We start from the raw sequence: 17,656 nt of genomic DNA on the forward strand, positions 1-17,656 counted from the left end.
CAGAGGCACCGCGGGCCAATCCTTTGCTGTTTCAGGGTGGCCCAGTGGACCAGATCTAAGCGCCTTATAGGCCAGATTCGGCCCACGGACCTTGAGTTTGATCCCCCTGCTATAGGGAAAGCAGATACATTATCTGGTCTTATATTATGCCTCTATATTGTATTATAATTTTTAATGTATTATACCTCTTCTGTCATCATTGACCTTAAATGGTGATTGACTCTGCTTTTCCCTGTATCTGCTCTTTCTTTCACATTAATTGCATTTAATTGAAACTGGATGTCATGATAGGATGACGATAGATTGTCTCATCCTTTATGCACCTGCCTAATAATTAACACCAAATTGGAGATGCCATACGTGTTATATATTGCCTCAGAAGAGTATTCTTAGTGTAGGCATCTATTAAGCAATTTTCTTTGCATCTCCCTAGCTGCTCCTTTCATAGAAAAAAATGTTCGACACAACATGTTTACTTCATAATGCTTCTGTCTTGTTTAAAAGATGTTTTAAATTCGATTTCCTGAACTGCTTGGGTGCGTCTGTATGTTTACCTAAGATTCACTGAACTTTTATTCTTTTTATGCTGACTGCCCAGATAATATTTGTTTTGGGGTGGATAAAGGAAATTATAGGTCAGTCATACAGTTGGGGAGAATTACAAGCAGATGATCTCCACTTCCTATTTAACTTTGGACTAATATCTTTTTCTTTTGGTATTATTGACTCCAGGGTCCCCGAGGGATGGCAGGAGAAAGAGGTCGAATTGGACCACAGGGCGTTCCAGTAAGTAACTGTTTTTTGTACAATAACGTATATAAAGCCAGTGTAATTGTTGAAGCAGCTTGTTAAGCCATCCTGATTTAAATATCTCTTTGCTTGCTGATCACTTTAAATCTGACTTCTAGTTAATAGCTAATTTTGGAAACACTCAGTTTTGGCCAATTGCACTAGAAAGCAACTAAAAAGCATTGGGGATTTCTAATGGCTTTTTAGACCCCTCATGTAGAAAGAGAACAGCAATTATCAGTGCAGACCTATATGTTAGTAGCAGCTGAAAATAATCTGAACCACATTGAGGAAGAAGACTACTTCTGTTCTGTTAAAAAAAAAAAACACTTTCCCCTGAAGTAGTTAAGAAAATAACAGGGGATGACTTTTCTATGCCAAGTTATTTCCAAGGAAATGTGCTTACAACTTCAGTCTTCCCTGCAAGAAGACTTTGTAATCAATGAGAAATCAACCTCTGTCTTGAGTTACATGTGCAGTGATGGAGCCTCTCTGTTCCTAATAGAAACTGGTGGCATATTTCTTTGATATCCCTTGTAGCAATCAATGTCCCGTTGGAAATCATGGTTATATAATCAAACTTCTACCTTGTAATTTTATTTCTTTTTCTCTTAGGGGGCTCGTGGTTCACATGGTATGCCTGGGAAACCAGGACCAGCGGTAAGTATCTCTTTGGAATCCTCATTTTCATTACGTGGATTTGACAGATTTGCAATTCATAACGTCATAATTTATTAAGATATTTTACAGAACCATGCTCTCAGCAAAACAGAACTATTTACTATTGGTCTCGGACTGCAAAACCTGGATTTCAGTATCCACTATGGTATTTACTGGGTGACATTGGGCTAATCACTCTCTCCCAGTGCAAAGTATCTTATAGATTTGCGGTGGGGAAAAAGATAAAATCCATCCTTCCTTCCTTCCTTCCTTCCTTCCTTCCTTCCTTCCTTCCTTCCTTCCTTCCTTCCTCCCTCCCTCCCTCCCTCCCTTCCTTCCTTTTGTTCAACTCCAAACATTAAATATGAGAAAATAAGAAAATAATATTATTTTAACTAATAGTACCATAAATAACAACAACAACAAAGGCAATGGATCACAATTAAACAATTAGGCAATTAAACCTTGGTGTGTGTGTGACAATAGTATTGAACATGTTGGAGAACCCTAACCTACACTTACTCTACTACCATCTGTAAATACATAGAAACATATCTAAGATGTCCTTTAAATATTCTTTTAGAGCTTTTTGTACAGGTAGTGGAGATTAAATATAATGGTAAAAGAGTTACCAAAGTTTGCAAAAAAAAAAAAAGTGTAGAATTTTAAATTTATTTTTTTAGTTCAGAAATGCAGAAAAGAAAGGAGGAAAACTAAGTAACCACCTTATTTCTTGCATAAACAAGACAACAAACAAGCAAACTGCTAACTACATTTTATGGCAAAACAATTTCTATGTGTGTTCAGTAGTTGCACAAATAGTATCTTAGATAAAACAGTTTATGGGACACCTTTGCAGGCATCAGGAACTGTTGACCAGCCAAATTCAGGGTCAAAACCTATAACATGTTCAACCTGGATTATTTATTTATTTATTTACTTATTTGTGAAGTAGCAGGAAAAGAAAGAGCCAATTTGATGTAGTGGTGAAGGTGCTGGCTCTCTCAGCCCAACTCACCTCAGAGGGTCGGTGTTGTGGAGAAAAAGAGGAGAACACCTTTAGCGTTCACTAGTTGCTTTCTGGAAATGTTTAAACAAACTCAACTCATACATACTGTTGCTTCTTCCTGACGGAGAAGAAACGTTTAGTGGAATGTACTTACTTTACTCTTGTATTAATTCAACCCACTTCTTCACTCTAGATAAATCCTCATAGACCAGATGTAACATTGAGGGCTGTTTCCATCTGGCCCACAGCTGTCTAGTTGTCTAAAACAACTAGGCTTTTAAGAAGTTTTTATTGGCAGCAGTGGACAATTTTTAAAGCCATAATTGCTGCGTGCAGGGAGACAGTTGGGGAAAAATACATCCTTAGAGAAGAAAGGACTATGCCTTCTCGTGTATTGAAATTTCTCTTCAAGAGACATCCAACCCCACAAGGCAATTAAGTCTTCAAATGTGAGCCACTCTGTATACTCAATTCCCTTTCCAAAATTGTCTCATCACGCCATAGCGAGGCCTCCTCAGTCGTTGCCAGTGGACAATTCTAAAAAGCTTGATGACCAAAGGAATCCTTTCTGCATGTGCATGGGTGTGGGTGAACATGGGTGCATTATGAGCGTTGTCATCACTGCATTGTAAGGACCTGATCCACTTTAGATGTAATATAGAGTTCAGATTGAATTTCAGATAACCAGTAGAAAGCTTGCAATGTGATGAAAGCTGCATTTTAAAAAAAATTGTGGAACACTTTCAAGCAGCCATTCAGCAAGCACGAAACTTAGAACTTTCTTCCCTCCTTTCTGCCTTCCAAGTTAATATGTTGTGGATTATGTCCAGAATGGATTTGACCAGGTTAATGAATCAATAACATTAATTTAACAGCTATTATTTTATAGAATAGACTATTCTTTAGAGTAGAGTAGAGTAGAGTAGAGTAGAGTAGAGTAGAGTAGAGTAGAGTAGAGTAGATTAGAGTAGAGTAGAGTAGAGTAGAGTAGAGTAGAGTAGAGTAGAGTAGAATATTCTTTATTAGCCAAGTGTGATTGAACACACAAGGAATTTGACACTGATGCATAAGCTCTCAATGTACATTCAAACAACAAAATGATAAATCATAGATCATAAGATCAAAATGATAAGTCATAGTTACACTCATTAATCATACAAACATGTGATAAATCATAAGATAACAATAAGAGATAGTTTGTGAAAGAATTTTAAATGGCAAAAAGAAGGAAATATATAGTAGACTAAAACATCACAAAAATTAAAATATGTACGTAAATATGCACATATATATACATGGCTGATAACCATTAGCACTACATAATTCCAAATTAAATCTCCTTTCATCTGTCTCCAGAGCTGGCTGAAGCAGAGTGAGCCTGACAACCAGTGTGCAGAAATGTGCCATATGTTTTCACAAGATCAGGAAAAAAACCTAAATGTGTTGGATAGATTGAGTCATATTGTCACTGAACAATAATGTCAGTAGAAGAAAGTGTACGTTAATACATGAATTACTATTAAAATAAGAGAATGATTGGGAAATTTGAAGCAAAGGTAATTTGAACATAAGGAAACACAACATCACAATAAAAAAAATAATTGTTTGATTTCCTGTGGCTTTTCTCTATTCAAACTGTTTTTCTGTTTCCTCATCTTTTCCCAACAGAAAATCCAATTTCTAACCCTAATTCCACCCCCTCCAAAACCTGACTTTTTGATAAATCACTGCAAATCCTGGACTTTCCCTAGATAGATGTTTCTCAATCTTGAAACTTGAAGATGTGTGGGCTTCTACTCCCTGAATTCCCCAGCATGGAATTCCGGGAGTTAAAGATAGACATCATCAAGTTGCCAAGATTGAAAAATATTCCCCTAGATCTACTGTATTTCTCCATTGTGCTCAAGTTGTGTCCAGATATTTTGGTCATGGCAGCATCCAGAGGTGAAAAATGGATTTCATTGTTAATATATAAAAAAAGCATAATCAAACATTGCACCCTATCCCTGCCATGAATGTTACCCGTATATGATTCGGGTGATTGAAACACACAACCAAACATTAGGATTCAAGTCAAGCCTATCTTTAATCTTGCTACAAAATGTATTCTTTTCGGTGTGAAAGTGTGTAAATCTCAGTAGAAAAATGAAGGAGAATAAATTAAACCTCCCTTCCCTGGTAAGATGTTCTTGATCTAGATTAGGAATCTGTCCTGACTAGAGGCAACAGGGTTCAACCAAAGAACAGCGTTTTATCTAATTTGGCACCCAATCGGCGACATTTGCCGTGTTGTTTCTGTTTTTTCATTTCCCTTTTGAGATTTCATTATTGTTATTCTCCCAAATCCTTTGTCTTTCTGCAACTCTCCTTTGTGTGTGGATTGTGTTCTTTTGCCTCCAACTTTCTAAAGGAAGACACAAATGGCTAATAACTTGAAAGAAGATGAGATTTTGCAGGGATGCTTTGAATAAAATCCAATACAAGGCCAGAAACCAAATAATTTTCCCATAGTCAATAATTTCTGGAATAGATCATTCTTCTTATTAAGATTGCCAGGAGACACATCCTTTACTCCGGACAATATTTTATACTGGAATATGCATCTTGTTCTTCAAGAAGAGCCCAGTCAGCCAAGGAAAAGAAAAAGAAATCACAGGGGACTAGTGAACATTTGAAAGGATTTGGAAAAGTTTATTATTGCAGCACAACACTGTCCAGAGATTGCTTAAGCAATCTAACTGTTCAGAATAGCCAAACACACAAAAAGCATTATACAACCCAAATAGAAATCTTTCCACTACTTGGAAGACAGAAGAGTGGACCTACATAGGACTATCTGCCCCTGCTAAACACTCTGCTAAACAACTAATTGAAGACTTCAATTTCCTAAAACTTCCTTTCCGTTTGTATAGCACGTTGGGGGAAAAAATTTTTTTCTTTCCTTACTATTGATTTTTGTATTGATTTTTTTTCCTTTTTGTTATTCTTTAACAATAAAAATATAATAATAATAAAAAATAAACAACTAATTCCTACAACACTGTCTATGCCCTAGGATGTCAAACCACCTAGTAGGGCCATATTAGCTATTATCTTTTCATCTTTCCTATTTCCTATTACCTAATTATAGTCATATAACTTCATTGTTTGTATTTCAGGATTTATGTTGCCTTTATTTAGTATCCTATTATGATTTATGCTGTTTGTTTATTTAATATCCTATGACTATCAATGAGTGTTGTATCTTATGATTTATTATGATTGTATTTTATGATTATGATCATTTGTTGCTTGTATGGACACTGAGAGCTTATGCACCAGATAAAACATTCCAGGAATAATCCAGAACCAGAGACAAAATACAGAAGGATAAAAGAAACAATGTAATCTACAAAATCAACTGTAGCCATTGCAACCAGTTCTACGTGGGACAAACATCATGTCAATTAAAAACCAGGATCCACAAACACCGGCTGGCAATCAAATGCTACGATCCCAAATCTTTCATCTAGTCCCACACCAGCACCAGTTCAACTGGAGCAACACAAAAATTATCGGCCATGCTACCACCCACCACACTCATGAGTTCATATAAGCCTGGCACTCCACAAGAAATTCCACCAACAGACACTTTGACCTACAACCAGCCTATGAACTCTTCAGCATCCAAATCAACTGCATAGTCAACCAGAGACAGCACTAACCTTCAACCAATCCCCTCACCAGCAATTCACCTCCCAATGACCCTGACCTGAGGTAATCTCCTTATCACAAGACCCATCACAAGATTTACTGATGACTCACAGCTGACCCATCACAAAACCCCCACTTGACACACTCACACCTGAAGCCCTTATAAACAGAACATTGACATTGACATCCCCTAAACTCTGCTGAAGATGTTACCTAGCCTGGTAACGAAACATTCAGTAACCAACCCACAATCTTGGAGAATGAACCTTCACCCTCATCCTACAGCTGAGCTACAGATATTCACCACTATTGCAATTTTATTTTATTCTAAAAAAGGATATTCTTCTTTTCTGTAGAAGAAATGAACAGTGGCACAGACTCTGTTCAATACTTATATTCAAGTTAGGTGGCTAGTATGATGTATATGTTTGATTATTGTCCATGGACTACATTGTCTTGGAAGCGATATACAGTAATAATAATTTCTGCTAATGACTCTGATGTCCGATTCTTCATTCAAGACAACATGGAATGTGACATTTTGTGTTACAACTCTGCTCTGATCTTTGGATGGAACTTTGTAGCTGCTTTGCAAGCATTGAACAGTACTAAAGATTTGTTCTGCCTCTCCGCAACTTGACTTGCACTGACATTCAAGCACTATGAAATTCAAAGTCCCCAGGTCTATTTTGAGAAAGTGAAATATTTAAAGTGAATGGTCAATCAAATTCTGTCTCCTTTTAACTTGTATAGGGAATGCATCAGTAGCCTCAGGTCAGAAATAGGTAACATTTTTCATTGGATTCTTTTTTCACATTTCTTTATGAATAAATATAGAATATATATTTTTTTCAATGTGGGAAAAAGTGAAACTGGCAGATGTCTCAGCTGACTCAGCTCCCAACTTTGAAGATTCCATACTTCAAACACTGGCCGCTGAGCTTAATTGTTACAGTTTACTAAGCAGTAATAGTAGAGCTCCACTAAAGCATCTTAGAGTAGAAGACAAACATATTTGTGTGTTGCTCTGTTGCTGCCAAAAGCGTTTTGTCTAAAGTGAATCAAAATTAGCAGAAAAACAACAAAAGAATACCACTTGGGTTAAATTGGATGTAATATGTCTGGCCTTTAAACCATTAACTGGCATGAAAGTTAGGGAGAATATTAGAATTTTATCATAAGGAAGAGAGATTTGCTCTGCAATGATCCAGATTAGAATACTCTCTTTTCCTGTAACCACATAGAGGAATTCTTTGGCAGCAACACAGACTTTCAACCATTTGCAGAAAGTATTCATCATCATTTTTTCAAAGTTGCTTAAAACCATGGCATGGCCAAGGGACAAAACTGCTCAAAGTAAAATCCTAATATACCTCTCCTGCACCAGCTCTTGGTTAAAGGGAAAACAAAAAACAAAACAGCTTTAGCTTTGAGCCTTGGTGGCATAGTGGTTAGAATGTAGTATTTCAGGCTAGTATTGTATTGCAGGGTAGTATTGCAGGCTAATTCTGCTGACTGCTAACTGCCAGCAGTTCAGCAGTTCAATTCTCATTGGCTCAAGGTTGACTCAGTCTTCCATCCTTCCGAGGTCAGTAAAATGAGGAACCAGATTGTTGGGGGTAATATGCTGACTCTATAAACTGCTTAGAAAGGACTATAAAGCACTGTGAAGTGGTATATAAGTCTAAGTGCTATTGCTATTGCTTTATACTATCAAACTATGTGATGGCATGCTGTATAAATCCCCTTCAGGGTTTTCTCCCTTAATGCTTTCTTATTTCTTTGAAACTCTGCATTATAATCTGTGCCTTTGGGACTTTCACTGTCTTGAGATTAGTCTTGAGATTAGTTAAGTTATATAGCCTTCACTTTTATTATTATTAGTATTATTTTATACAGAAGTGACTATTTGTTAGACTGAAGTGGAAAGCATTAATGTTCAAAAGTGGAAAGCATTAATGTTCAAAATCTAAGTTTTCATTTGTTGTTATCCTGAGAGAACAGGATCGGGGTAGATAAATCTGCCATTTTCACTTTCTTCTACAACCATTAATATATATTTATATTATGCCAAGACACTTCCAATTTTACGCAGGAGAAAACCCGAATAACCAAAGACCTACATACAAACACCCGCGAAAACCTCAGAAAACACACACCCACACACACACACACACACACACACACACACACACACACACACATACACACCCTATCTATCTATCTATCTATCTATCTATCTATCTATCTATCTATCTATCTATCTATCTATCTATATCTATATCTATATCTATATCTATATCTATATCTATATCTATATCTATATCTATATTCACATTTTTCTGTTTTGCCCATAAATAAATTGGAAAATATTGTCAAGTTATTTTACAGAAATTAACAGGAAAAATGCTTACTTTCTTTCTTTATCACCCAAATTTGGAAGCTGCAATGGAAGCAGTCAGACTGTCCTTTCTGTGTGCCTGGTTGTTCAAAGATCAGGAATTAGTCTGATAAAAATAGGTGAAAATCCTGATCCAATACTGCAGATATGAGTTAAACCCTTAGCAGAAAGATCTGTCAGTTTCACTTTGTCCCACATTCATTCATAAAGAAATGTGAAAAAAGAATCCAATGAAAATGTTACTCACATCTGACCTGAGGCTAATCATTCCAAATGTCCACTGAACATTTCCTGGCATGAAACAATATTCCATTCCATTCCATTGTTAAATATTAGTAATAAAATTATAGTCAAAAATCTTATGATTACTTTTCCATGAGAAAGGTGTGCATGAAATAAACATTTTATTTCTATATATCAGTATGTTGCTCCTTAAAGCTCCCTTCCACACTGAAAACCTGTTTTAATTCATGCTCTTGCAAGAATATTTAGAGTATTTCTCATTGATCCTCAACATCTCTTCTTTATAGGGTCCTCTCGGTATAGTTGGTTCATCAGGTTTTCCTGGCATACCTGGCATGAAGGTAAGTAGTTTTTTTTGAAAAAAACTTTATTAATCAGTGATGGAATGTACAGTTAGATGGTAGCCCTTGGTCAGCCTCAGCTCAAGAACCATTCTCAAATGGATTTACTTAGTACTTGAATAGAAAATCAAGAGGAAATCCAGGCTAGGCAGAGACTTCTAAAAACTTGGAGAAGTTAATGATATATCTTCTCAATATTGTTGCTAACAAGATATATATGTCCATATAGATATCAGGAACAGAGCTTAACTTGTAGGACACTTTATCTTCATGCAACTGGTAAAAGAGCCAGTTTGGGGTAGTGATTAAGGCACCAGATTACAAAGCAGGAGATTGTGAATTCTAATCCCATTTTAGAGGCAAAGCCAGGTGGATGACCTTCAGAGGTGGGTTTCAGCAGGTTCTGACCAGTTCTGGAGAACCGGTAACGAAAATTTTGAGTAGTTTGGAGAACCGGTAGTAAAAATTCTGACTGGCCCCGCCCCCATGTATTCTCTGCCTCCTAAATCCCAGCTGACCAGGAGGAAATGGGGATTTTGCAGTAACCTTCCCCTGGATTGGGGAGGGAATGGAGATTTTACGGTATCCTTCCCCTGCCATGCCCATCAAGCCACGCCCACCAAGCCATACCATGCCTACCAAGCCATACCCACAGAACCGGTAGTAAAAAAATTTGAAACCTACTACTGGTGACCTTGGTCAGTCACTTCTCTCTCAGCCCTGGGAAATAGGCAAGGGGAAACCACTTCTGAAATCTTATGAAGAAAACTGCAGGAACTTGTCCAGGCAGTCCCAAGGAGTCAACACTGACTCGAAGGGGGGCGCACATACATGGACACTTACCATTGTGGGAATGGTAGTAGGAAATATGATTGCTCATAATTAAAGCCTCTTAGTTTAGAAATTATTTCTCTGATGTTATGAACAGGTCCACTGATTATTTGTTCTAACTGTCAGGAAATCCCAACCTAGTTCCTCCTTAGTTCTAGGTTGTATCTTCCCTTGATTAGTCTCCATCTATTGCTTCTTGTCCTACTTTTAGTTGCTTTGGAGAATAGGTTGACCTTTCTTCTTTGTGGCAGCCCCTTAGATATTGGAATACTGCTATGTCACCCCTAGTCCTTTTTTTTCCATCAAACTAGACATATCCAATTCCTGCAACCATGAACTGTTTAACAGAATAACAGAGTTGGAAGGTCTTCTAGTCCAACACTCTGCTCAGGCAGGAACCCCTATACAATTTCAGACAAATGGTTGTCCAATCTTTTCTTTAAAACTTCCAGCTTTGAAGCATTCACAACTTCTGCAGGCAAGTTGTTGTTCCACTGATTAATTGTTCTAATTGTCAGGAAATTTCTCCTAAGTTCTAGATTGCTTCCATGCTTGATTAGTTTCCACCCATTGCTTCTTATCATGCCCTCAGGTGCTTTGGAGAATAGCTAGACATGAAAAAAAGAAAGACTAGGAGTGACATGATAGCAGTTTATCACATTCAGATTTTGGAAAAGAGGAATAAACTCTACCAGGAACCTCAATTTTAGGAACATGTACTCAGTAGAAATGAAAGAATTGACAGAACCCTTGGTTAATTTATTTCTCATGATCTAGGTTTAGATTGATTCTCCTGCTTGCTAGGATTTTGAATAATTTTGGGGAGAGTCAACATTATAGAAAAACTACACATTCTGATTTATTTCTAAAACTACAGATTCAAACAAGAGTTTAGTACCAGTTTCTGAAACTTGGCTTGTACAGGACTGATTAAGCCTGAATTCAGACAAAATTCTGTTTGCTTAGCATTTATTTTTTTTAGCCCTGAGACCCCCAAATAGCTTATCAGTATTGCAGCCTTTTTCACTAGTAGGAGGAGAAGTCAAGCAGGAGATATTAGCGTCAGGGGTGGTTTCTACTTACCTTTACTACTGGTTCACAATGCGGCAGCGCGTGCACGCTCACTTCACTCGCGCGTGTGCATGCTCTGCTGTGCATGTGCAGAAGCATTTTGATGACATCAGGGTCAGTGGGCGGAGCTTCCCTCCAGTTTTACTATCGGTTCTATGGGACAACCCACCACTATGGGTATTGTTTTGTGAGCATATTGCCCTAAAGTCCCCTCTAAAAGAACTCTGCAAAAAGCTTGTTAGTCAAGTATTTTGTTGCAGCTCCAGATGTGGATGGATGTAATTTGAAATGGGAGATAGGCATGAACCAAGGACAAGCAAGTATATCACATGTACATCCAGTTACGAAGTGAAGAGGCCTGTTTCTGAGAAAATCACGTAGAGATAATCAGTTAGATGAAATAAACTTAACTTTACTTCCCAATATTTCGTTTTAACATTATTATTTTTTTACTATTGTGAATGTGATGTTACTGATTTGCACAGATCTGGTTGCAACATCCCTTAGGAAGCTGAAACAGCTGGAAATGCAATCTATTTAAATGGATGTTGGCAGTGCTCCTTGGATTCGGTGCCACAGAATAATGAACAGCAGAAAAGCTGAGAACAGCCAGAATTTATTACTCATTTATATGGTGTCATTAACTGTCTACTTCTCATGCAGTGTTAATGCCTCTCCTCCCAGCTGCAATGCCTAAACAAAATTGAGAAGAGAGAGGTTATTTAGTGTAAAAGAATTGGAATAGGAAAAATATTCCCTGTCTTTGACACTGGAAAACCTTTCATGGGTTGGCACTGCAGTTCCCAAAATTTCCAGCCAGGGGTGCTGCTAGCTGGGAATTTGGGGAGTTATTGGCCTCACACATTTGAAAGTGCAGGTTGGGAAAAACTGTCCTAAATAAATTGTCTTATTTAACAGATTTCTTTAGCTGATCTTCTCTTTTCCTCTAGGTAGAATGTTTGCATGTGAGAGAGTGAAGTTAGGGTTGCTATCTGCTTTTTTCAAAAGTAACTTTTCCCCTGTGGTTGGGGAAGGTGTGTGTTATAATTAAGTACAGGTAGTCTTCAACTTACAACAGCTCATTTAATGACCAAAGTTACAACATCATTGAAAAAAGTGACTTGACCGTTTTTCACACTTAACGACCGTTGCAGCATCCCCAGGGTCATGTGATCAAAAGTTGGCAGCTGATTCACATTAATGATGGTTCCGTTGTCCCAGGGTCATGTGATCACCTTTCGCAACCTTCTGACAAGCAAAGCCAATGGGGAAGCTAGTTTCACTTAATAACCATGTTAGTAACTTAACAACTGCAGTGATTCTCTTAACAACTGTGGCAAGAAAAGTCATAAAATAGGCCATAACCTACTTAACAAATATCTCACTTAACAACAGAAATTTTGGGCTCAATTGTGGTCGTAAGTTGTGTACAGATTTGGTATGCTGTGTTGTGTCTACTCCTTGCAGAGTACAGACTCTTTGAGCACATTGAGCATAAGAAACAGTTGTGATAGAAAAGGCAATCTGGCCATTATCTAGACTACTGTTTCTCAAGCTCAGAAATTTTAAGACATGTGGACTTCAACTTTCAGAATTTGGGAATGCTGACAGGGGGATTCTGGGAGTTGAAGTCCATATATCTTAAATTTGACAAGGTTGAGAAGCCCTGATATGGGCCCATCATACAGTTGAGGTCCCTTCATTAGACCTGGCAAATCTTAATTAATCTTGTAAACCTAAGCAAAGTCAGCTCTTGTTAGAAACATATAGGGAGAACACAAGAAAACTACAGGGCTATAGACTGGATGAGGAAGGTTTTTTTTAAAAAAAAAAAAGGAAGGAAAGAAATGTAAATCACTTTTGTATTCTTACCAAGGAAACAATATGTTCATGGAGTCATCAAAACTTGAGCTATGACCTGGAGGAGACTAGCATTTGTGCTGTAAAGTATGTTCCCTGAGAATGTACAATGAGAAATGAGACTACAGCTATAACTCCTCCCAGATTGTGTATTGCACTATTTATGACCGTTAAACAAGACTCCAGAGGTGTTGTAAAGCAGGCTGGTAGATGAGCTGAGAAGAAACTTTTATTTTATTCTTCTTTGCTGACTCTGAGAATTTTTAAGGGCTAAATTTCTGAAGTAAATTTCTGGTAATTGTAGTAGGATTTGATCACTTATATCACATAGTTAAAGTTCAAGGATTTGCTTTCAATTATCTTTATGTCCCTTCTCCTAGACATTCCTTATCTTCAAAATTTGAAGGAAAGAAGTACGAATATATTTTTGTGGAATAGTGTAATAATAGTTGTTGAATTGAAGTTTTCTGTGCCTTGAAATGATGAAATCCTATGCAGCATAGCAAGCATTAGTTAACCATGGCCTTGGAGAGAAAGGATAAAACTAATCAGTCCAACAGATGCATTATGTATTTACAGTTGGCAATTCTCACTGAACAAGAACTTAATTGCCAGTGCTGTAATTCAGTGAATCAAATGATTTCTCTAAACATGTATAATAAAGTAAGCCCAAAATTTAACAAATGTCTAAAGGAAAGGCATGACTTTCCTGTTGTTTTTCTTTTAATTGGAGGCAAGTCCCTCAGTTTTAAAGATCAATAGAATTATATTAAATTATATTAACAATCACCACAAACATCCATAATATCTATTTCCACTATCTCCAATTTATTTATTAATTGCATGTGATTAACATGATTTGTAAATGAATACAGTAGATAGAGCATTTTTGTAGCTCCAGGAATCTTCCAATACCATCCTGCCAAAATTTTATGGTAAAACACTAAATAACAACAGTAGTTTTATATGTTTTTTAGTCAAATAATGTCTAATTACAATGTCTCCAGTGGCTTTCTCATGCCTATTTTAATTAGACAATTTACTATGCAAAGGTCATTTTTCAAAAAGAGCCATCAGTTCTATCTCAGCTTCCTCTTCCCTCCCTCCCATGTGATTATGGTATCACATACCCACAGTTCCCTGTGGTCTTTAGAAGCCAAAAGAGAGAGAGGGAGGGAGGGAGGGAGAGAGAGAGAGAGAGAGAGAATGAGAGAGAGTAAAGTGATGAAGATGATGAGGATGATGATGATGATGAGGAGGAGGAGGAGGAGGAGGAGGAGGAGATGAGGAAGAGGAGATTGCAGCAGTAGTAATCATATCTAGCCATAAAATATTTGTTTCTCTATTACACTAATTTCATTATAAAACATTATTTATCTCATTGTATAAGGAAAAGCCTTGAGTTCAAAAGGAACATAATTTTATAAAACAATAGCACAGCACAGTTCAACAGAAAATGAAAAATAATCCCAAATTTTTTTAAAAAAAAATTCCACCTAATATGGTGAATTCAGAGACTAGATGTGAGCCTGCATGGATTTTTGATCAGATCACATGATGGGGCTGAAGACACTTTATTTCTGTGCTAAAGGACAAAATGGGAACCCATCATTCTTTATAAAAAATCCAGATAGACTTGATACTGCATTAGCACCAGGGTAAGATTGTATATCACGCTTAGAAGAGCTTAGGCAATTCAGATAACTATGAAGAATAGCTAGGAGGGGGAACTCTTGCATTATATCAATTTTAAATCTAAATAAGCACTTCTTTAAAAAAAAAAAGCACCTTCCGTTAATGAGAGGCTTAATGGTTAGTATTTTTTTTTTTTAAATTTGATTTATATGCCACCCTTCTCCGGAGACTCAGGGCGGTTTACAATGTGCTAAGCAATAGCCTTCATTCTTTTTTGTATATTTATACAAAGTCAGCTTATTGCCCCCACAACTGGGTCCTCAATTTACCTACCTTAGAAAGGATGGAAGGCTGAGTCAACCTTGAGCCTTGGCAAGATTCGAACCTGCAGTAATTGCAGGCAGCTGGTCTTAATAACAGGGTGCTTTAGACCACTGTACTACAAGGCTCTAATGTAGTTAATGTAGTAGTTAATGGTTAGTATTAATATTTCATTTTCTACTTTCTTTTTTAATGTGAAACTTCAGGGTGAAGCTGGTCCCACAGGTGCACGTGGTCCAGAAGGTCCTCAAGGACCAAGAGGAGAAACGGGTGCCCCAGGTCCCCCAGGATTGTTTGGTCTTCCTGTAAGTTTTTCAAACTGTTATAAATTACATTTGGAGCTATTCATTCTTGACTGGCTACTAGGAATCATTCATAAATGATGAAGTATAGCATGCACATGCAAAAATCTATGCATTGTCTTCACAAAAAAGAATATGGAGAATAATTCACACAAAACCTGAAATGGATTGGAAAAAAAGTTAAAGATGGTTGTAATCACATAAACAGAAGCACAGGTTATAAAAGAAATCACTTAGCATATCCTCTGTATGATAAAACAGGAGATATTGTCTTCTGTGTCTAGACTCTAGTCACAGTGTCACAGATAGTCAGAAAAGTAAATTTCTGACCATCTGTGATAGTAATATTAGTAAAAACTACTTTTGCAATATGTAGCTTCAAGAAATGGTACAATAATTTCTTTGCTTAGGATAGTCAGATATACGTGCATTAACTGGAAATTCATATATCAGCCAATATGCTTTTTCTTTGTATCTTTCCATACTATATGCTTTTTAATGATACTTTCTATATGGATGCATTTTTATATGGTTTATTTTCTGCTTGGAACTAAATCACAAATTCTAGAGAAGTAGGGAATCTGAAGGATAAGTGTTCTGATCCAAATTACTGTGCACACAAGTATGAAATAGATCAGTTTGTTTTAAAATGTAGACTAGATGAAATTTTCTGACGTTCTTTCACCTTGTAGGAATTGCTTAAAAGTTACAGTTTTTCAAAAATCTGTAAGAATTCCCCAGACTAGGCAAGTACCAAAAGGCTGAAACTGCTTGCATTTAAGTTGGGAAACATATAGATATTTAAAACATCTACTTTACAAATAGTCCTTGCTTACCGACACATTGCTTAGTGATCGTTTGAAGTTACAATGGATCCCAAAGAAGGTATTGATGGTCTTCATTAGTTCTGACCCCCTTGCGTTTTGGACATTCAGCAACCTGCTTCATTTAGAGATGTTTGCAACATTTTGTGGTCAGATGTTCATGATTTACATTTTTTTTGACAAATAACAGCAATTACTTCAATTTGCCAACAAAAAACACCTATTGTGTTTTCTCTACAGTAACCATGTTCACTGCCACAAAAAATTGTCATAAAATGATATTGGTCATTGTTCCAGTTAACAATTAGCATATGTTACGACCATAATTGCTGGATCAATTATGGTCACAAGTCAAGAACTACTTGTATCCCTTAAAGCATCTTATGTGAAAGATGCACTCTTACCTACATACCTTTTGGAATGTATTTCTTCAATATGTGTACAAAGCTTGGTTGTTGTATTTAATTCTTATTACTTTTTTTATGACAGTTTTTAGCAAATAGCATCTTTAATTCATATTTCAGTGGAAATAATAAAAGATTTTGTGGCACCTTAATGATTAAGCATTTTTCTCATGACACTTTTTCAAAGTCTATCTGATGAGAAATTATTTAATAATAAATTTGTTCCTTTTTAACTAAGCTTGAATACCTGAAGCTAGGTCAGAATCTTAAGATTCTTGATATTTTTAGTTCAAGGTTTTAGGGTAGTTGTTCAATGGAAATCAAAGGATAGCTATCCACAAAATTCTAGACTGTGACCAACTGAAATTGATATTAAACAGCTGCCTCCAATCTATATTGTTCAGAAATTAAATCACTTGATACATAAGAAACTGACATTTGCATGTGATATTTCAGTCAAATTGGTACATAGGAATAGCCATATTTGATGAAATTGTATTAACACATATCTGCTTTGTGCTGTTTTAGGGTGCCTTAGGTACAGATGGTTCCAGAGGTACAAAAGGGCCTTCAGTAAGTGACTGACTTAAGCAAATACTCTTTTTAAGACTTTATATTCCATTCCATGGACACTGTTGACCACATCAATGTATCTCATAGGGATCTCCAGGAACTTCAGGGCCACATGGCTTATCAGGTCCACCTGGTTCTCCAGGACCACAAGGCAGCACAGGTCCTCCTGGCATTCGAGGACAAACGGTAATGATTTGAAAAATCAGAAATGGTAAAATTTTGTATTTAATGCACATTTATTTATTTTGGGTTTTATACCCCACCATAATCCTGACAGTCAACAACAGGATTGAAGCATCCATGGTTAAAACGTTTTGGTAATTATTACCAAATTAAATTACCAATTAAAAATTTGTGGTAATTGTACAAAAACAAAGTAACAATAGTAAAACTACTGGAACGATATGTCCCAAAGATTGTTTTACAAAAGGCAACTGAACTTTCTTGTTTTTTTGAAAATGTTTAGCTTCTTATCCAAGAAGCTCTTTCATGAGGAACTGAAGAAGCTTCTTGGATAAAAAGTGAAACATTAAAAAAAACCCAACAAAGTCTAGGTGCCTTTTGGAAAACAACCTTTGGGACAATCATGACCTGGATGATGGAGAATCTCCATAGACTACTAAAATAATAAATGAATAAAGCTTGTAGTACTGATATTATATGGCTATTGGAGCTTTCATTTGTTAAGAAACAGGCTGT

General features: G+C 36.6%; 1 protein-coding gene across 3 annotated transcripts in view; it reads left to right on the forward strand.

The window, feature by feature from the left end:
• Nucleotides 1-17,656, forward strand: part of COL5A2 (collagen type V alpha 2 chain) — a 181,874-nt gene that overhangs the window by 125,526 nt on the left and 38,692 nt on the right. For all 3 annotated transcript variants that reach the window (XM_070938023.1, XM_070938874.1, XM_070939503.1), the window contains exons 16-21: nucleotides 733-786; nucleotides 1,405-1,449; nucleotides 9,083-9,136; nucleotides 15,061-15,159; nucleotides 16,913-16,957; nucleotides 17,045-17,143. In XM_070938023.1, coding sequence (XP_070794124.1) covers nucleotides 733-786; nucleotides 1,405-1,449; nucleotides 9,083-9,136; nucleotides 15,061-15,159; nucleotides 16,913-16,957; nucleotides 17,045-17,143 — 396 coding nt within the window. The remainder of the gene's footprint in view (nucleotides 1-732; nucleotides 787-1,404; nucleotides 1,450-9,082; nucleotides 9,137-15,060; nucleotides 15,160-16,912; nucleotides 16,958-17,044; nucleotides 17,144-17,656) is intronic.

Source organism: Pituophis catenifer, unplaced genomic scaffold (genome assembly GCF_029215685.1).
Source record: "Pituophis catenifer annectens isolate HBS135680 unplaced genomic scaffold, rPitCat1.0.hap2 SCAF_1, whole genome shotgun sequence".
NCBI classification, from domain to species: Eukaryota; Metazoa; Chordata; class Lepidosauria; order Squamata; family Colubridae; genus Pituophis; species Pituophis catenifer.